Consider the following 20711-nt stretch of genomic DNA (forward strand, 5'->3'; position numbering starts at 1 on the left):
GGCGGGGCAGCGACGGGGCGGGCAGGGCTGGGCAGGGCTGGGCGAGCCCGGCCGGGGCCCCCCCCCCCCCCCCCCCCCCGCTCCTCCGCCACCGCCGCCGCCGCCTCTCCCGCCTCCCGTGGACAGTTCGTGAAAGTGCCGCTGCTCCCCGTTCCCCGCGCCGCCCCCCCGCCCCGGCCCTCTCCGCCCCACCGGGGGGCATGGCTCAGCGCTGCCCCCCCCCCCCGCCCGCCCCCCCCCCCCCCCCCCCCCCCACACACACCCCGCGGGGCTCTGCGGTTCTCCCGGGACCGGCTTGTTACCCCCGCTCCATCGTCGTGTCCCCCCCCTTCCCCGCCTCGGTGCCCCGGTATCTCACCGGCGCTCTGCCGCCCCGCGGCTGCCGGGCTCACGGCTGTCCCCGCCGTCCCGTCTGCCCAGCACCGTCCCTGCCGCTCCCCGGGGACCTGCCGTCCCCACCGTCCCCCTCCGCCCCTTATCGCCCCCTCCGCCTCCCCGGTGTGCCGGTGTCCCGCCGTAGTCCCGTCACCCGATCGGGGGCCCCGCTGTTCCCTCCGCCCCGCCACGGTCCCTGCCGCCCCCCCCCCCCGGGGTCCCTGCCGTCCCCTACGGTGCCCTCCCCCCCTTATCGTCCCCTCCGCCCTACCGGATCCCTGCTATCCCACCGGGGTCACGGATGCCCCACCGGGGGCTCTGCTATCCCCTCTGCACCCCGGTCCCGGTTGTCCCCTCTGCCCCCCCGGTCCCTGCTGTCCCCACACTCCCCACCGCGGTCCCGACATCCCACCGGGGCCCCGCTGCTCCCCGGGCGGTCCCTCCTGCCCCTCGAGGGTCCCTCTCGCCTCCCCCCCTCTGCCTCCCCGGGGGTCCCGTTATCCCACCGAGACCACTGCTGTCCCCGCTGCCCCGTCGGGGTCCTCGCTGTCCCCCCGGGGGTCCCAGCTGCCTCCCCGGTCCCCTGCCGCCCCTGGGGGTCCCTGCTGCCCCCGGTTCCCTCCTGCCCCACGCCTCGCAGGGACTTGGCTTCCACCCCGCGGCACGGGGTGGGGGGGGAACACGGACCCGTCACCGTGACAACGGCCCCGTCGCCTCCGCCCCGTCCGTGTGTTAAAGTCGGGACCGGCAGCGCCGGGGCGGACAGCACCGGGGAGGACGATGCGGCGGGACCACGGTCCCGACGTGAAGGGGGTCAACCCCGACATCGCAGCGCTTGGCACAGCCCCCTGCACACCCAGGGGCCCGTCGGGACCGTGCCGGGACCCGTCGGTCCCCGCTGCACCGTCCGTCCCGTCGGGGCCCGCCGGCGCCCTCCCCACACTCGATCTCTCGGCCGGCGACTGCTCTGGCCTAGCGCGGGGCTCGCTTAGTGCTGCCTTCCCGCCTTCACGTGCTCCAGAGCCATGGCGGCCTCCGTGAGGGTCGGGAGCGCGGCCCCGGTGCCCGTCGCAGGTGGGCTGAGGTTGGGTCAATGCTGGGTTCCCGGTGCCGGTACCGGGTGCTATTTCGGCTGCCTCGGCGAGGGAGGCCGGGACGGCGGCGGGGGAGGCCGGGCCGGTGGCTCCGCCACCGGCCCGGCCTCCCCCGCCGCCGTCCCGGCCCAGCTGGCCCTTTGGCGGTTCGACCGTGGGCCGTGCGGGGAGGGTTTGGTGGCTCATGAGTGCCGGTGTTGGGCTGGAAATAGTGAATAATCCCCCTGCTGTCACTCCCCCGCCGCTCTCCGGCTTTGCCGAGCTGTAGGGGGGCGGTTGCTGGCGGGGGCTGGCTTCAGGATGAGGCTCCCGGGGACGGGCCTGGCTCACCCGGTGCTGTTGCCTTTTCCCCGGTGGGATAACGGGATCCCCTTGTTGGGGCAGGAGGGACCCCCGGGGTGCTTGCGGATGAGCAGTAGGGGGTTGTGCCTGGTGTTCTCCCGGCTTGGGGGGAAGCCAGCCCCACTCATGGGGTTTCACGTAGTTACAGTGGTGCTTTCTGGGCAAAAAAAAAAAAAAAAGGTGTCTTCCCCCCCCCGAAAAGTGCCAACAACCTGCCCCCAGCATGAAGGGCAGAAACTCACCCCCTTCTCCCACCTGCTTGTCCCCGGGGGTGGCATGAGGGCAGCGAGGATGCTGCTGGCCTGTGGGGTATGCGGTGTGCTGCCTTCCCGGTAGCTCCTTTAGGCCACCTCGTTTGTCCCGCAGCCCGAGGCCCCACGCGGCGAGCAGCGCAGCAGATCCCCGAGGAGATCCTCAGTAATGTGGAGCTGCGGGAGGCGACGGAGGCCTTGCCCCGAAACTACAACTTCGAGATCCCCAAGACCATCTGGCGAATCCGGCAGGCTCAGGCCAGGAAGGGTGAGCGCCAGCCCTGGGGACGAGGGGTTTCGGGGCTGCAGCGTGGCGAGTTGGTGCTGCTGAGCTCACCGGTGGTGAGGGAGCCCACTTGGGCCAGGGTGCGGGCCAATGAGGCTCGAGCAGGGATGGTGCTGAGCTGCCCGGCATGCCCTGGCATGTTTAGGTTCTGTTTTGGCGAGCTCTCCTTCCCTCAGGGGAGTTTAATAGATCTGTATCTCTGGATTATAATCACATCGGACAGGATAGGTTGAGCTGCGCGGACCTGTCAGCCTGCGAGATGCGTCTGGGATGCCGGCCAGGTCCCTGCTGCTCTCCTCTCTCCCTGCACTTTTCTGCTATGCTGCCAGGGCTGGGCAGGGGGAACCCCACAATGCCCGGCTGCGGGGGGCTGGAGGGGCTGGCGGAGAGCTGGGTCATGCTACGCACTGGTCTGAACCTTCCTCGGGGTCCTTGGGGGGTTGCTGTAGCCCCAGAGGGGTGGGGAGTGGCTGTGGTGGCCCCAGAGCAGGCGCTGTGGTGCTGCAGGGTGGTGCCAGGGCTGTCCCCTCGCACCGTGTGCATCCTGCTGTGGCTGAGCTGGCTCTCGGTATGTGATCAGCTACAGGCATCAGGCCGTGGAGCCTCCTCCGTGCTGGGTGTCACCAGTGTCCCCACTCATGCTTTCCAACAGAGGCAGGGGCTGCTCACGGGGTTGTTTGGCGCCGGGGGCTCCGGGCAGAGCCAGATTTGAAACGCTGTGTGTACCTAGGAATGTCTCTGCCTGCTGCCACTGAGCTGGCAGGAGCTGGCAGGCGTCACGGGGGTGTACCAGGAGCTGCTGCCTGAGCTGGTCCCCGCTGTGATGCTGAGGGTTCGGAGGCTGTGGGGCTGTCCGGTCCGTCCCAGCTGTGGTGTGGGTGGCAGGGCTGCCCATCAGGACGCAGCGAGGCCACCCAGCCGTGCCGCTCTGGCTTTCGTTGCTGTATTTTGCTGCTTGGCACCTCCTAATTAAATGTAAATATGCGGCTGGGATTTAGACTTCAGAGCTGGGAGCGGAGCCCATCAGCCAGCCAGCCGTGCTGGGATTTAAAAATCTGCGCGTGCAGAGCCCAGCCAGGGGCTCGTTGCTGGGGGAACGCAGCCTCCCACCGGGCTGCGGCCAGTCCTGCCTGCGCCCTGCCTGCGCCCTGCCTGCTGTGGGGTTCGGGGGGGGGCTGGGGTGTCATCCCCTGTCCCCATAGTGCCGTGCTGGCGGAGAGTGACCCAGCTGCCTCCTGCCAACCCCTCGCTGGGGGAGGCAAAGCTGTTTGTGGGTCTGCTTGTTGGTGGCAGTCTGAGGTGGAGGGCAGTCCCAAATGGTCCCGAACGGGCTGGGGAATGCCAGGACCCTGAGCTGCTTGGTCCTCCCAGATCGGGCAGGGACTGACAGAGTGCGTGCAGCTTTTCCTTGGGCCCTGCAGGTTGGAGCAGGGTGAGATTAGCCCCGTTTGGGCCAGGTCTTTGCACAGCTCCACACTGGCCAGCGGGCTGAGCTTGGCAGCACAGGGATTTCTGTTGGAGGGGGATCTGGAGAGGACGTTTGGATAAATATAGCTGGAGCTGGGATGTCTTAGTGAGATTGGAAGGTGAAACGGCAATGGGATTAATGGGGCCTCCTCCATTCATCTCCCCCAGCATGGTCCTTGCTCCTCCCCACTGTCCTGGGGCAGCCTGCGGGGACCCACGGGGGTGTCCTGGCTGGACCCCAGGTGCTGGGGGGGCCCAGCTGAGCTGCAGAGGCAAAGGGATTTGTTCCAAGCTGTGAGGAGGGAGCAAACCAAGAAGCATCATTCGTTGATGAATATATTTCTGCTAGGCACAACGCTCTGTCGTTGCCGGCCACCCTCCCAAAACAAGGAGAGAAGCAGGGAGGGAAGGTGCAGAGAAGGGCAGTGAGGACGATCAGAGGTTTGGAACGGCTTCTGTACAAGGAGAGATTAAATAGATTTAGATCCTTTAGCTGGAAAAGAGGCAAACAAAGGGGGATCTGATAGAGGGATATAGAATTGTGAATGATGAGGAGAGGCTGAACAGGGGATGATTATTTGGTCTTTCTTGTAATGGGGGAACCAGGGGCACGTGTTTACATTATTAGGAGTGGGTTTAAAATAAACAGAAGAAAGTACCTTTTCCTGTGCAGCACATAATTAAAATCTGGAACTCATTACTGCGGGAAGCAGGAGAGACCAGCAGTGTCAGTGGGTTCAAAAAGGGATGAGGTGTGTGTGCAGGGGCTGGGTGTGAGCAGGGAGAATGGATACGGCCTAAGGCAGGACAACATGCACCCCGGCTGCCAGAGCCACCAGGATTTTTGGCCAATTTCTGGCTGTTTTGGGGAGGGTCGTTCTGCAGCTGCCACTCGAGCTGGATGCATTGGCCCCAGGGGTTGGTGCCCAGGTCCCCGTTTTGGGGCATCCCCTCCAGCTCCTCCTAACCCTGGGGCTGTTTTTCTTCCCAGTGGCCCTGCAGATGCCGGAAGGGCTCCTCATGTTCGCCTGCACCATTGCAGACATCGTTGAGCGGTAAGATGACGGCTTTTCCGCGCTTCCCTGCTTGGCTGCAGAACCTGGCGAGGGGATGGGGGCTGCTGCCGGCAATGGGGTGGCCGTCGGACAGGGCTGCCTGGGCAGGATGAGGCCCAGGGCTACTGCTGAGGGGGATGCGGGGGCCCCAGCATGTCTGCCCTTGCAGGGACACCTTGGCCACAGGCGCAGGCAACGCTGCTGTCCTGCGGCAGGTCGCAGACACCCGCTGCCAGCCCCGGGGACAGGGACTGGCGCTGCGCCAGCCCGGCCCTCGCCGCTCGGCTTCTCCTCCCCTCACCGCTTTGCTGGGAGCTGCTGACAAGCTCAGCGTGTCGGGGCCCTCGCTGGGGTGACGGAGCCAGGGAGCAGCCGTGTTAACAACTGGCTGACGCCAGCTCGGTGCCTGCGCGCTCACCACAGCAGTGCAGCCAGCGAAGGGAGGGCCGGCAGCGGGGCCGCTACCACCGCATGGGTCCCCTGCCCTCCTCCCCTGCCGTCGCGTCCTGTCCCCGTGGCCGCGGTCTGGCTGTGTCACTCTCAGGGCAGCACGGAGGTGCTCGGGGGCAGCCCTTCTCCAGCTGCAGAGGCCCGAGGCCACAGTGATGGCCTGGAGGGGTTGACTGCAAGCGGCTCCTGCTGGGCAGCCCCTTCCCCGTGGCTCCTATCCTGATTTTCTGTGCCACTTCGGAGGTGAGGTCAGGGGCGCCGGAGAGGAGCTGGGCTTTGGAGCGGCAGCGGATGCAAGCACCTTGCAGGAATGGGCCGTAATCTCCTTACTGCCGAGCGCGCCTGCCTCCCTCCCTCCCTCCCTGCCTGCCGGCTTTCTCCGTGCTGCGGCTGCCCCCTCCCCAGCCCCTCTCTGTTTTTGCACAGTGAATTAGTGCTAATAGCACCGCATGCCTCGTCTGCCATTGGGGTCGCGGCACTCATTAGTAAGCTGCCTTCCCAGGGCGAGCAGGCTCGTCTCCTCGCCGCCGCTAGCCGAGCAGCCGCTGCCGTGACGGGTGGCGAGGCAGCCGTGCTTGCAGGCTTTGTCCCCGCTCTACCATCGTTTCCCCTGTGAGACCGTGGCAGCCCCACACTTGGGGTGGTCGAGGGAGCAGTGGGAAGGTGGGCACGGGCAGGGGATGGGTGTGGGGGGCAGGGGGGACGGGTGCAAGTGTGGGCGGCTCTGCGTGGGCTTGTCCCTTTAAGCAGAGCTGCCTCCTCTCCGGCTTTGGCACGCAGCCGCTTTCATGTCTCCAACTTCAAAGGCAGCGGATTAAGGGGCTCTTTTATCTGAATGAAACCTTAAGCCCCACTTCCCGGTGGATGCCAGGGTGCTGGCATCCCCACTGGACTCGCCTTCCCTGCCAAGGGTACTCCGCAGGGCTGAGGTGGGGTGCTGGGTGCCGGGGTAGGGGGTGCTGGTGGGAGATGGGTGGTGGGAGATGGTTGCTGTGTGGGGAGAGGTGCCTGGCCAAGAGCAGGGACATGGCAGCGCCAATCGGTTGGCGGTTGGATGGGGGATGGCTTCGAGGCTGAGCAGGAGGGCCGTATCCTTCCTTTGCTGCTGTCGCACAGTACCCAGAGACACCCCGCTGCCAGTCTCTTGCCGGGAGCGCCGGGTGCCATCCGTGATTCTGGCTGGGGATGTGACTGTGCCGGGTACCAGCACTGCCGGCTGGAGGATCATGGCTGTGGGCAGGAGTGAGCCCAGCCCTGTTCCCGCTCTCTCGGGGACGTGCTTGGGACCCGGTTACATTGCCGTAGGTGAGGTGTGAATCGGCAGGTGGCCTCGTTAGTGCCTGCCTCTTCCTGCTATTAATATTCATCACTGGCATTAATGTGGAATCGCTGCTCGGCCGCCGCTCCTGCTGGCCCTCCTAACCCGGCGCTGGGGCCGGATGAGCCTCCGACGTGACGGGAATCGCTGCAGCCGTGTGCTCCGGCAGTGGCTGCCATAGCCAAGCTGGCGACAGGGGCTTGGGCTACCGTCAGCCCTGGAGTGGCATGTCCCCTTCCCACTGGGGACAGAGGGGACACGAGGGCTGAGCATGCCAGGGATACCTGCGCTGATGGGGAGCTCAGTGAGCAGCCCCTCTCCCCAGCCCATCCCCGCAGCCTCCTGCCCCCTCCTTGCTGGTGGAATTTGGGGCTTGGGGATGCCAGCAAGCTCCCCCTCCCCTCCGTGCTCTGGTAATGGCTGCAGAGCCGTGCCTGGCACTGGTGCCCCTGGGGCGACGGTGCCCATCCCTGTGTGTTCTGGCTCGACCGGAGCTGTGTCTGCCGCCGCTCAGACGGAATATTTATTCCTTCTGCTGGAGCTGCCTTTTAATAAAATATTTGCGCCGTAGCCTGGCGGTGCTGGGGAGGGCCAAGAGCAGGGACGTGGCCTCGCTCTGCTGCAGCACGGGTGGCTCAGGGGGGACGCGGTGTTGTCTGTGGGTCTGTCTGTCCCCGAGCAGGGGGATGGCAGTGTCACCGCGTCCCCCACTGCAATGTGGGAGTGAGCAGGCCCCCTGGGAGCCCCAGTGGGGGTAAGGAGGGGAGGGGCCTGCCAGGTGGGGACCCCCCTCCGGCGCCCTGTCCGGGCTTCCCAGCATTGCGCTGGCGCTTGCCGAGCCCCAAGGGGCTTCGAGGATGAAGATGTAGCCGAAGTGTCACAGCTGCTGCCTCCGGAAAGGCTGGTGGGGTACTTAGCCTGGAGCCTTTGAAATTGAGAGCGCACTTACAGCATTGACCGGCGTGAGGCCCAGTTAATTAGCGTTAATAGGTTTGTCATTATCGAACCTGCACCAGGGTGAGCCCCCGGCTGCGGGGGGGGGGGGCGGGGCTGGGGTCTGCTGAGCTGGTGGGGCGGCGGGCTGCCGAAACCGCATCACGACGCTCTCGCGGCACCTTCCAAATTGGCTCCGTTTGTCACGGCTGATGTAATTCGGCGGAGGGTAACTCGTGCTGGGGGGCGGCAGCGTGGAGAGGCGCGTGGGGGGAGCTCGGACCGCGGCTCGGGGAGGGGGGCAGCCCCCCAGCCCACCCGCTGTCGTGCTGGGAAGGCAGCAGCCGTGTCCCTTGTACCACTGCCTTGGTGGAGGGGGGGGGCGCAGCCGTGAGCGGACCCCTCCTCTCCCCCCACCGGGGCTGGAGCAGACGGATCAGCTGGGCTCTCAGCTGGGCTTTTGATTCCTTGTTAATAAAGTCAGCTGTCAGGCTTCGCAGCTGCTAATCCCTCCATCTCCCCGCGCCGCGACCGGGCAAGTGGCTCCTGCTAATCAGCCGTGGCTCAGCGGCGGGGACGCGGGGACGGGTGATGGCAAGGAGGGGGTGGCTGCCCTGCCACAGCCTTAGCACCTCCCAACGGCCTGATGGCTTTTGAGCATTGGTGCAAGGCACTGCTGGGGGTGCGCAGAGCATCCCAGTGATGATGCCGTAGTGTGCCCAGCAGCGTACGAGGACATTTCAGAGGGACGGGGGTCTTGAATCGTCTCTGATTGAGCAGCAAAGAGTTAAACATTGTGCACACAGCCTAGCAGCTCTGGCATGGCTTAAAATGCCCTGCTGTGGCTGTGATAGTGAGGACAAAAAAGCCCCTGAGGGCTGGTGTGCCCAGCAGGTCCCTGGTGCCACAGGCGGGTCCCTGGTGCCACGCAGGCTGTCCCCTCCTGGGGCTGGTGGGTGGCAGGACAAGGGCACCAGGTTCCCTAGCCAGGCAGATCTGTGATGTGCCACTGAGCAATGTGGTACTGAGTGCCATGGTGAAGCCGGTGGCATCACCGGGGGTCCCAAAGGGCTGTCCTGGGATGCTAACACAGGTCAGGATCTGGCCTTGATGGCACAGTGCCGTAGCTCTGCCAGCCAGCACTGCCTTCCCTTCTCCCCTTGTCCTTTAAGTGCAACCCAGAGGCACTGGCAGCACGGTGCAGCACGCTGTGCAGGGGAATTTAATCACCGTCATTAACCACACAACAGCATCATTAGGGAGAATGAAGTTCTCACTTCATTGGAGATGTTTAAAACCTCAGCCCGGGCGGTGACTGGTGTAGGGGGGACTGGGCAGGGGCGCGTGTGTGGGGTCTATAGGGCTGTCACCTCCCAGGGTGGATGTGCCAGCGCAGGTGTGGTGCCCACCACCATGTGCCCCGCACTACTTCCTCGTGTCCCCATGGAGTCCGGGGAGCTGGCACCAACGGGCAGGGCTGTGGCCTGGCCATGGGGAAGAGGAGACAGGCACCCTCTGGGTACAGGACAGCCCTGGTGGCTTTGCCACTACTATGCGCTGGGCCCTTGGTTTGTCTTCATTTTTTTTGCAGCTACAGGGCCAGCAAAGCTGGGGTACCCCCAGGACGTGCCCCTCAGGATGGTGGGGTTATCCCTGGCACCTCCAGTGAGGACGCAGGGGGAGGTCCTCTCAGGGGAGGGGATCCAGCCAGAGATGGCTGCTCCTGGGGGGCTGCGGGGACATGCACCTCACCCCATCCTGACCCACTTGCAGATGCTCTGCGGGGCCCCGCGCTGCCGGCGGGTGGTGATTGCCCAGCTGCAGTGGGGCTCTTCCAGCACTGTTTGCAGTAAAATTGCAAACTCATTATTTTAATTACGTGCAGCCTTCCTGTGTTAATGAAGTTGGGAGTCTGGTAATAGGGCTTGGTGATGAGCTTCTCCACTAATTAAGTGCATTGTTCTTGGCCGGGGCTGTGCTCAGCCCCCATGCCCCAGGACAGCGGCACCCACTGGCGCCCATCCCTGGGATGGGCTGGGCTTGGGTGCCACAGGACAGGCAGTGGGTGTAGGGTTTTTGGGGTGGTTGTGGGGCTCTGCCTTTCCCCCGGAGGACAGGGCTTGGGGTATTTGCAGGGCATAACCCTCTTGCTTATCCCCAGGCGTTTCCTGGCAGGGAGGTGGCACCACGCCACAGTGTGACTGTGCTGTGAAGGGTCACATGCAGGCAAGGAAGGTGACTGTGAAGCAAGGAGCAGCCCAGTCTGCATCCCCATCCCCAGCAGGACACACGGGCACCCCAGCATCTCGGTGCCAGCTCCATCCTCCGGCAGCCTCATGGTGCCAGGTCTGGCTGCTTTGAGCTCAGTCCCTGCAGTCCCCTCCGTGCCCAGGGCTGCTGGAGCCAGGTGCAATGGACGAGCCGGGGCTGAGGACTCTTCTCTGCCAGGGAGAGCGGCTCTGCTTCACGTCGTGAGGACCAGCATGGTATCTTTCACACGCTGCTGTGGTGTCAGGGGACCCTGTGCTCCTGCCGGCAGCAAATGCTCTCATTTATTTGTCGAGGGGCCAGGATAAATCAGGCCTGCTCCAGCCCAGCGCCTGTGCTTGGGTGGCAGGGAGCAGCCGCCCCATGCCTGGGGACATGCTGGCACTGGGTGTGCTTGTCTGTCCCAGCATTTTCAGCCTCCAAACTTGTCCTCAGGCCGCTGTCGCCTCTGTCCCACACTGGCCATGGAAGAGCAGGGCTGGGAGGGTCCAGGGGTCCTGGCAGTTGGGATCGGGGCCGGGACCTGGCCTGCCCAGGCATGCATCCTGCCAGTGCTGAGCATGGCGCTTTATAAATGGGATTTTGGGAGCCATCTGTTTAAAGGAGGAGATAATGAATTAGGGGGAGATGAGAAAAATGCTAAGGCTGGGTGGTTTTTCAGAATGAGCCCGGGTTTGCGGGACGTAAAAGATGAATAACCTCCCCACGTGTTCAATATTCATGAGCTCCCAGCCGTAGTGAGCGGCTCAGCGCTGGGTGGGGACAGCCCCGTCACCACGTCCTCCCTGCCGGCATGCTGCTGGGACCTGTCCTCGGCTGCGATGAGTTGCGGAGACAAGAAACACCCACAAGGACGCTCCCGTCGCTGCCCCTCGCCTGCATCCCGGTCCAGTCTGGCGGGCGAGCAGCTCCCTGGCCTGCGTTGGAGGCAGGTGGCTGCTAATTGATGTTTCCTTCCTCTGTAGTTTGATGAAAGGCTCCGGCGACACCGAACTGATTAAAACATCAAGGGGAGGCCCCCGCACTTGCCTTTGATTTGTCTCAGGAGATGATTGCTGCTCCGCTCGACCGTCCAGCCCAGCCGGCGTGGGTGACCCTGGTGCGTGCCGTCTTGGTGCCTCTGTGCCTCTCCTGCCGGCACCGCCAGGCTGCTGGTACCCTTCCAGCCTCGCTGGACGCAATGGCAGCACCATTGGGCTCCCTCCTCACCAGGCATCGTTCTACAGCCTCTTTGCTCCTTGCTCGGTCGTGGCTCCGCTCCGTGCAGCTGGAGCGGGATGGTTCCCCGTGGCCGGGGCAGGGCTCAGCCCCCTCTCTCCCTGCCCGCGGGCCGGTGGCCACGTACTGCAGGCTGCAGCCCTGCACGCTGGGCACGGGCCACAGGCGCCTCCGCCAGCCTCTGCCCTCCTCCCTCCACCGTTGCTATTTCACTTTCTTGCTCTTCACCCCCAGGGACTTTCTCTGGGGTTTGGGCCAATTTGCATACATTTTAATCTATAAAAAATTAAGCGGCGCTGGCTGCCGCTCTGAGTCAGACCTCCCCGTCCTGAATCTTAAGGAGCTGAATAATTTTCCACTTTTGCTGAGATGTGTGGAGTCTGATTCATGTTCATCTCATCACCTCTCATTAGAGGAGGGGGCTGAGGGCTTGGGGGGGGGGTGGAGAAGAGCCTTTTCGAACCTTTGCCAGCAGCCCCCAGTCCTATGGCACGGCCGTGTAGGCAGCGGAGGAGCCATCCTCCTGTCCAGGCCATGCTGGCAGCGAGGGACCACGGGATTTGGGTGCTGGCAAGGATCTGCTCCATCTTCTGACGGTCCCCAATGGCGTCCCCAGCCCTTGCGACACTGCGAGAAGCGGGAGATGCCTGGGCTGGACGCGGGAGGTGGGGATGGCTTTGCCCCCTCTCCCGGGATGCTCCAGCAGAGACGCTCCCCTATCCCCCTCCCCGGGTGCTGACGGATGGGCCGGAGCTGTTAATATTCAGCACGCTCCGCCATTTCTCCACCTTCTGCCATCTGCCCAGCTCTGCCCACCATTTCTATTCTTGCTGCCGACGTAACGCTCCCTGCCTGGCGCTCGGGGGGGGAGCGTGCGGGACCCTGGCCCCCAGCCAGCACCGGGTGCTGGCGGGGGGTGATGCTGTGCCAGGGCGCCCGCCTCCCCCAGCCCCTTCACCCCAGCCCCGCACCAGCGGCAGGGCGGACCCCACTGGCACTGAGCTACAGCCTGGTGCAACCTCGGTGTAAATAAGGAATTAGCATCTGTTTTAAGCAGCCCCTCCAGGCACGGGGCTTTGTCATCGCGATACCTGCTTTCATCCGTAAACTACCACGGCAGCTCCCTGGGAAGGCAGCCAAGCTAATAATCCCCCAAAATGGTGCCATAAAATACCCACAAAGGTGGTGCCTTTAAATCGTGCCAGAGCACCGGCTTTGCCACCCGGTGCCGGTGCGTGCCCCTCCGCTGGCCGGCGGGTGCTAGGTAGGCTCGAGCTGGAGCGCTGGGATGCTGGAGCAGAGACGGGGGATGACACCAGTGTTCACTCAGTGCTTTTCCTTGCCAAGTGCCACCTCAGCACCAGCTGCGCCGGGAGCACACCCAGCTTGTCCAAACCGGCACCTGTGGGTGACACAGCCGGGTGCAGGTTGGGGTGTACCAGCTCGCACGGTACCTGGGCATGGGAGGACGGTGGCTTGGCCGGCCTGGCTGGCATGGCTGGGGATGCCAGGGTGGCTGTTCTGGCCGTCCCGGTGGCTCTGGTCCCGAGGGCCAGCTGGTGGGAGTGGCGGCACCACGCTGCGCCGGGTCTCCCTCTGCTCCTCTCCCTGCTGGAGCATTAGGAAGCTGGCAGTGTATTGTTTGATGAGCGGATAATCCGCTGAATTGCAAACAGCTTTACCCAATTGAAGAGGCGGATTACCGCTCTCCAGCTTAATCATGTTGACATCTCGGAGAGTAGCCAGTGCTTGTCCTCTTTGGCGCGTGGCGAGGGGCTCGATGGCAGCGCGGGGTCCCCCAGTAGTGGTGTGCCATGGGGCTGGGGGGCAGGACGTGGGCTGTGGTGACGGCAGCCAGCCATGACCCTCACTGTTGTGCCTCCCCACAGGTTCACAAACGCGGAGGCGGTGGTGATGGGCGACGTGACCTACGGTGCGTGCTGCGTGGACGACTACACAGCCCGTGCCCTGGGTGCTGACTTCTTGGTGCACTATGGACACAGCTGCCTGAGTAGGTGACACTCGGCCCCGGGGCAGTGCTGAGGCTACGGTCCATGGTACTGCGGAGGCTGTGCTGCTGCCACCGTGCTGTACCGAGCGGCTCCCTGCCCTGCTCGACGCCAGCTCGGAGACTTAGTGCCAAGGGCTAATCCCTTCCCAAAGGGATTCTGTTCTGCAGCCTCAGTTGTTGGCTTTGGACGAGGCCAGGCTGGCTGGGCAGCTGCCCGCGAGCAGGATTTTGGGGGCAGCAGGGCATGCTCATCCTGCTCGGCCATGCGCTGCCGCAGCGCCCAAATAGCAGCCCTGTGCCCAAGAGCAGAGCGGCAAGGCCATGGCTTGGCAGGACCCCGCTCGCCCAGGAGTCGGCGATGGGGACGGGGCTGCTCTCGCCCCGCACCCCACAGCTGTGGGCTTTGGTGGAAGTCGGGAGCGATGGCAGAGGGGAGCGACAGTCTGGGGGTCCCGCTCATCCCGGGGCCGGCGCGGGGCCGGGGAAAGCGGCTTTGCGGGTGCGACGCAGGCTGGGCGGGGAAGGGAGGAGGAGGCTGTGTGCTCCCCAGGCGGACAGTACTCTGGATCCAGTTGCCATGGAAACTGCGCTGCTGTCCCAGATGCTGCTAACTTTGAAGTCCACCCAGGATGGAATCAGCCCAAAAATAACAATAAGACGCTCTGGGTTTTAAGGTGGATCGGCAGAATTGCCGTAGTGAGCGGCAGGCGCGTGCATCCCTGCTGCCACCACGCTCCTGGCACCTGGCAGCCCTCCTGGACATTTATGGGGCTGTATAAATGGGTTTGAAGAATTGCGTCAGGCTCCGTATGAAATACTGACTCCCCACTTGAGAAATCTGTCCTGAAAGCCACATCACTGTGAGCGTTTGCAGTGATAAATATCTGTGCTAGGTGCTTTGTTACGGAAGGAGGGTTATGGGCACCACTGGAACAGGGAGTATAAAACCCCTGGTTTGTAGCCTGCTATTCATGAATGAACAGCGGGAAGGGGAGGAAGGGGCCATATCCAGCAGTGCTCAGGAGCGTGCCAGTGCAAGAGCCGGGCTGCTCCACGGGACAGGAGTCACATATTCTGGAGCTGCTCCCTGCAGGGACAGGCAGGCACTGCCAAGTTGCCTGTCACCAGCCCAGCCGCCATCCACTGCGCGTGGCCATGTGGTCCTTGCCTGCTCCGGGCTGGATGGGTTGCAGGGCACCCTGGGTTGCCCACAGGGTGATGAGAGGGTGCTGGGCTCCTTTTGGGCTGCCCACAGTACTCCCATCACCAGTGTGGCCGACAGCGGGGCCCATCCCCGCGCAGCACACAGGCGCTTGCCCTCTCCCTCCCAGCCCCACGTGCCCTGCGGGAGGGAGTAATTTGCACTTAATTGTGATCAGGTGAAGAGCACCAAAATGGGAAGTGAATGCGGAGCTGTGGATCGATGTGGACTCTGTGTACTTTAATTATTCACTTAATTGTGGTGACACGGGCTTCTTAGCACTGGGGGTAATTAGATTTGTGTTCATTGATTCCCCAGGCTGCCATTATAAGGAGAGAAACGAGCGGGTGCTCTCCACTGCTCCCATCTGCACCCCCTGCCCGGGGTGCCAGCACGGGCAGAAGGGTGGCACAGCCCACCCTGGCCTGCCGGCACTGAGGCGGTTGGGGCACAGGGAGCCCCGCCAACATGCTTTATCCCCAGGCTGCGGGCAGCAGCGGCCGGGGGCTCGCCGAGGCCCCAGGTGTACCCCCCCAACACACCCTCTCTCTTCCTCTCACCAGTTCCCATCGATGCCACGCAGGGGCTGAAGATGCTCTATGTGTTCGTGGACATAAAGATCGACACGTTCCATTTCCTCGAGACCATTCGCTTCAACTTCGCAGCGGGCACCTCCCTGGCCCTCGTCAGCACCATCCAGTTCGTCTCCACGGTGCAGGTGAGGTGGGGACCCCCAGCAGTGCAGGGCATGGCATGAGGCTTGTGTCTCCCCCTGCCTTGGCCCTGGCTTAGTCCCTCCCTGCCCCGGCTCTAGGGCTGGAGCAGCTGCCCCAGGTTGCCGGTGGTGACGGTTCCTCTCTGACGAGTCGCTGCAATAATATGCTGCTGCCGTAATGTTGATCAAGTACTTTATAATAACTCTGATCAATGTTTCATGGCGGCACCCCTCCCTGGCTCCCCTGGGAGCTGCTCTGTAAATGTCAGGGCAGGCGGTGGAGCACTTGGCATTTTGATGCAGTGCCGGCAGCGGCAGGGGAAGCTCCAGCGGGTCTGTCTGTCTGCCCCTGAACGGCCGGCTGGGCAGGACGGGAGGAGATGAATGAGCCTCTTGAGCCATGTCTATCTAAACACGGGGCTATCGAAGCATTAAGCATTTTCCCTTGTCTTTTAATTGATACGTTGGCTGAGCCTCGCTGAGCATCTCAGCTGTGTGGGGCCGTTACCCTCCATGACGGTGCTGGCCTGAGCAGACGGGCTCCCCTCTGCTGCTGCTGTGCGGGGACACAACAGCGCAGCCATTGCCGCTGGTGCCCCATGGAGCCTGGGCCGGGGTGTCCCCAAGGGTCCCCAGCAGTGCCGGGGACCGCTGGCCTCGGCCACACTCTGTGCCACAGTCTGTCCCCGCTGACCCCACGTCTTCCGCAGGCAGCGTCACAGGAGCTGCGCTCCCAGTACAAAGTGTGCGTGCCCCAGTGCAAGCCACTGTCCCCAGGGGAGATCCTAGGCTGCACATCGCCCCGGCTCGCCCAGGACACAGACGCCATCGTGTAAGTACCCAGGGTCCTCCAAGACCCTCCTGCCTGGCCCAGGCTGCCCGCCCTGCCTGTACCCCCTGCCTGGCCGTGGGGTGGTTCTGGGGGGTGGCAGGGGGACGTCCGTGGGCTGGGACAGGCCCCCTCCAGCTCCCCACACTGCTCAGAGTGGTGCGTGCTTGTAGCACAGAGGAAATAATTGAGTCGTATATCAGAATAGATAATAGATGGAAGGGCGGGTGGATAATTGGAAAAGACAAATGGCCGGGGCCCAACATCACAGCAACATTAATTTTATTTAAGGACAGCAAATTAGAGGGAGCACTTCGCTTCCTATCACCTAATTATTTTAGGTAATGGAAATGCTTAATGTACTGTGAATGCAGTGCGCTGCAGAATAAATAAATACAAGGACCCCACCCCTGGGGGGAGCTGGGGAGCCCAGGTGCAGGTGTGGGCTTGTCGAGCCCCAATCTGTCTCACCCTGCTGGGAGCCAACAGTGCCGGCACCTTTCCGAGCGTGGCTGTGTGGGGAGCCAGGCTCATGATTGCCGGGCACGGGGTCAGTGGGGGCTCCGGCTTCATCCTGAGCAGCACCCGGCACCGGGGGAGAGGCGCTGCTTTCCATCTCTCCCCAAAGGCATTGGAAGCAGGCAGGGGCGGCCAGGCTGGCACCGCATCGGCGAGAGTGGGTCATTCCCGCTGCCGGAGGAGCCACAGTGCGGTACCGACCGGCCGCCCGCGCAGGTGCACGCAGCTGGCGTACCTGCGTCCTCCCTGTGTTATTATTTTCTTCTTTCCCTCGTCTCTGGGGCTAACTTTTGCAGACAAATTAGCTTTGATCTCCCAAAATGTCATTCTCCAATTAAGGGCAAAATCTAGTCAAGTTTTACGTCTGAATTCATTTTCCAAGCCCTCACTCCATTAGGGCAGCTGAATGAAAGGCTTTGAAATGTAATTGCTGACTTGAAATCCGATTAGAAATGGAAGCAGCAACGTCTAGAACCAGCCATTGAGATGGAGCAGCTCCCGGCCACCCCATGCTGGCGTGGGCATCCCTCCTCGCCCCGAGCATGCCCTCCTCTCCCACCCCAGCATGCCGGGGGGCTGCACGGAGACGGGAAGACCTGGCTGTGCCTGCTGCCCTTGGGTTCCCAGCATCTCTGCACAGTGTGACTTGGGAAACCGGCAGGCACATGGATGGGTGCCGCTGTTTCCCGTGTGCCGTAGCTCTCCCTCCTCTCTCGGCAGGTATTTGGGCGACGGGCGCTTCCACCTGGAGTCCATCATGATTGCCAACCCAGGGATACCTGCCTACAGGTACGGGCAGCCCACGGGCACCTGCTCCGGTCCCCATCAGCCCTATGGCAGGGAGCACCCCAGCTCCCCCAGCACGCCGGGAACCAGCTGTCCCCCCCGTGTACCCCAGGAGCATCCCCCAGCCCAGGGCTGGGCAGGCAGCTGCCTGCAGCGGGCACAGGCAGGGAAGGGGCCACAGGGCGGGTGAAGAGGTGCGGCGGGGAGATGAACGCCAGCCATTTACTCCGGCTGAATATAAACATTTTGACAAGTACCTGTGAAAGCTCATGGAGGTGCAGCCATTAAAGCCCGGCTGCTGCAGGCAGAGGCCATAAAGCGCGATGATGAGGCCGCTGAAAGCAGATGAAATATCAAGAGTGAAAGGCTGGGCCCATTTGGTGAAATCTGAATTTCTTAGTAGGTCGTTTGTTACTAACGGGAGGCGCACGTCAGGTTTATGGCGCTGGTGAAGCTGCCGAAACCCGAGTGGGATTTGATTAAAATTCTCCTCGTCAAACAAAGCAACAAATCAAAGATTTCTTCATAATTGATGAGCCGGTACAGGGGGGAGCTGAGCGTGAAGCTGAGTGCGGAGCCCAGGCTGTGCCGGGTGTTGGGGTGCTGCGATGGGACACTCGCCTTGTCCCTGTCCTTGTCCCCTCTCTGCACTCTAACGAGCCGGCTGGGCCCTGCGTCGGCTGTGGGAGGCAATTAGTGTTAGTGAGGGACAGTCATCATTTGGGGCCAGCGTGGAGGGGGGCAGATGATGGGGCACGAGCAGGTGATGAAGCACATGTGAGCTCGGTTCTGCTTTGCAGGTACGATCCCTACAGCAAGGTCTTCTCCCAGGAGCACTACGGCCACGAGCGCATGCACCGTGCTCGGCAGGATGCCATCCGCACTGCCGCCAGCGCCCGCTGCTGGGGGCTTATCTTGGGCACGTTGGGGCGCCAGGGCTCCCCCGGCATCCTGCAGGTACCGTCCCCCTCCTCATGGCCCCCACCTGGGCACCGGGTGCTGCTCCTGGATAGGTGAAGGACCGGTGAGCGATGGCAGCATCGATGCAGTGGCCTCGCTGCTGGGGTGAGGGTGGACCTGGCACCACTGGCAGCCCATCAGTTGCCTCTGGCCGGGGTCTGCGTGCCCCTGAGCTGAGCGGGCAGGGCAATTAGCAGCGGATGAGGGAGGCTGGACAAGGGCTCATTAAACGTGCCCCTTGCTGGGGAGAGCTGGCCAGCCTTGGAGACCCCCCCGCACAGGCAGCTCGGCAATTAATTCCCTGGGTTTGTTTTAATTGGATGAACTTCTGATCAGGTTCACTGTCCCTGCTCAGCCACCATGCTGGCGTTTTCTGCACCCCGGCTGGGCGAGGGGAGCAGGACCACAGTGTCCTGCCCCGTGGGAGTGGGGTGCCCTGAGCACGGCAGCCCCGCTCACACCTGGCAATTTTTGGGGAGTCAAAGGTGAGATTTGGGGCAATGCAGGGACCAGTAGGCAGAGTGGGGCAGCGAGGTCCCAGCAGCCGCTGTTCCGCAGCGGGCAGGACACAGGCATGGCTGGGGCTGGCTGGGCAGGGGCTGATCAGTGCCAGCTCCGGAGGACAAGGACGTCCCTGGCCCCTCCTGGGCCCCTCTCCTTCTCCTGCAGCCTCTGGCCGCAGCCAGCTCACGGGCAGGCAGGCGTCCCAGGGAAGGCAGCCGCTAACGAGAACAGATTGTTGTCATTGAGCGGTAATTACTTCATTAGACTGAGGCACACGCTGGGGAGAGCCGGGCACGAGCCGGAGCCATGGCCGCGGTCCCTGTCACTGAGCCTGGCCATGCGATGTGGCCATGGGGCAGAGCTGGGACCCACAGAAGGTCTGATGGCCAGGAAAGGGCTATGAGCAGGGCTTGGGGGGCTTGCTGCGGGCATCTGTCTGGGCTCCCCTAACCCCCCCCCCGGGTGCCTTTTCCCCCTGCAGCACCTGGAGTCGCGTCTCCGCGCCCTGGGCCGGCCCTTCGTGCGGGTGCTGCTGTCCGAGATCTTCCCCAGCAAGCTGCGCCTCTTCCCTGATGTGGACGCGTGAGTGCTGCTGACCCCCACCCCAGCTCCCCGTGCCGGGGTCCCCAGGGTGCCCCATCCCTGTCTGGGCCCTCCGATTCCCGCTGGAAGCCATCCCTGCCACGTCTGTCCCACTGTCAACTGGGCAGACACTGTGCACCCCTGCGCATGCCGTGGCCACGGCGTGGGGAGGGGACGTGGCTGTTCCTGGCAGGTTGGCTCTGGCACAGTAGGGACCTCGCTCCCTGCCCGCTCTGTTTCCTTCCAGGGGGTTGCTGCAAGGCTTTGTTGTGGCTTATTCTTCCCAAAATGCTTGTCCCCATCTGTTGCCGCCTGTTTCCCTTCCAGGTGGGTGCAGGTAGCCTGTCCCCGGCTCTCCATCGACTGGGGAGAAGCCTTCAGCAAGCCGCTGCTGACACCCTACGAGGTAGGCACCCCTCTCCCATTTTGGGGGGACCAACCCTGGCTTTGGGGTGATGCGCCAGAGCTTCCCACAGAGCTGCAGTGCTGGGAGCTGCCAGGACGGGGCTGTCCCTGCAGCAGGGCAGCGTCCCCTCCTCTCCCCGGCTGTGCTCCGTGCACGGCCCCGGGTGTGCCGCTGGGATTTCCGATCTTTTGTGAAACCAGCGGGATTCCCGGTGCCGTGAGCTTCGCTCTGGCAGTGCCCTGCTCGGCACACCAAGCCGCCACACTGGGACTTCTCCCAGCACCGCCGGCTCCCCCGCCGCAGGCACCGCTTGGGGACTCAGCTCCTTGTCCCCTCCGCAGGCCGCGGTGGCTCTCCGGGACGTCGAGTGGCAGCAGCCTTACCCCATGGATTTCTACGCCAGCCAGTCCCTGGGGCCATGGACAGTGAACCACGCCGGCACACAGCTCCCGCGCCACGGCCGGACGGCCCAGGTGGGCAGCGCGACAGGTGGGCAGCGCGACGTCACCGGGGTGCGGGATGTCACCGGGACGGCGGGTCCCCGCTCCATCCCTTCGCTCTCGGTGACCGCGCGGGGTGGAGGGGACGGGCGGTGGGAGCGTTGGCGCGGGTTGAACGCCCCGTGCCAGTACGGTGCGTGTACGGTGGGTGTACGGTTGCCGTACGGTGCCCGGTGCCGCGTGCCGAAAGCGCCACCCTGTGGCTTCGTTCCCGGTGAACAGTAACGGGGCCGGTGCCAGCCCGGCCGGTGAGCCCCCCCCCCCCCCCGCACCCCGCAGCCCTTACCGGGGCGAGCGCCCGCCTGGCCCCGCGGCTCCCCGGGAGGGGGGGATTCCCCCAGCCGTGCCCCATGGGATGCTGTGGGCTGAGCACGGGCAGGCTCATCACAGGTCAGGCAGGGGCTGGGGTCCCATCCTGACACCCCCCCCCCCTCTCTGCGGCAGGGGAAGCCACCCGTGACCCCCCCCACGCCGGTGGAGGGCGAGGAGAAGCTAAGCACCGGGGACCCGGCAGCCTCATGAGCACAGCCTGCACCCCGTCCTGCTGCCGCCACGCTCCGGCACCCGGCGGGGGACAGACACCCACCCCCCCCCCCCCCCCCCCACACCGAGGGTAAGCACCGCCGGGGCCTCCCGGTACC

General features: G+C 63.9%; 1 protein-coding gene across 2 annotated transcripts; it reads left to right on the forward strand.

Annotated features, from left to right (window-relative positions):
* The first annotated feature begins 1343 nt into the window (after window positions 1-1343).
* On the forward strand, window positions 1344-20664 carry DPH1 (diphthamide biosynthesis 1). 2 transcript variants are annotated; one of them, XM_030028825.2, is made up of 12 exons: window positions 1344-1449; window positions 2178-2330; window positions 4807-4870; window positions 12947-13068; window positions 14833-14987; window positions 15695-15816; window positions 17053-17121; window positions 17919-18075; window positions 19064-19164; window positions 19492-19570; window positions 19912-20043; window positions 20515-20664. In XM_030028825.2, exons 1-12 carry the CDS (start codon window positions 1401-1403, stop codon window positions 20590-20592), a joined length of 1281 nt encoding a protein of 426 aa, XP_029884685.1. In that variant the 5' UTR covers window positions 1344-1400; the 3' UTR covers window positions 20593-20664. The 2 variants fall into 2 exon arrangements, with proteins under 2 accessions (XP_029884685.1, XP_040982839.1); XM_041126905.1 differs by having other exon boundaries at window positions 20512-20619.
* The last annotated feature ends 47 nt before the right edge of the window (window positions 20665-20711 follow it).

Source organism: Aquila chrysaetos, chromosome 10 (assembly GCF_900496995.4).
Source record: "Aquila chrysaetos chrysaetos chromosome 10, bAquChr1.4, whole genome shotgun sequence".
Taxonomy (NCBI): domain Eukaryota; kingdom Metazoa; phylum Chordata; class Aves; order Accipitriformes; family Accipitridae; genus Aquila; species Aquila chrysaetos.

Excerpts from the sequence above, each read along its gene's own strand:
- DPH1 (XM_041126905.1), top strand. The coding sequence starts at position 1,401 with ATGGCGGCCTCCGTGAGGGTCGGGAGCGCGGCCCCGGTGCCCGTCGCA. Across the intron at positions 4,871-12,946 it reads ATTGCAGACATCGTTGAGCG|GTTCACAAACGCGGAGGCGG; the intron begins GTAAGATGACGG and ends GCCTCCCCACAG. Across the intron at positions 15,817-17,052 it reads CAGGACACAGACGCCATCGT|GTATTTGGGCGACGGGCGCT; the intron begins GTAAGTACCCAG and ends CTCTCTCGGCAG.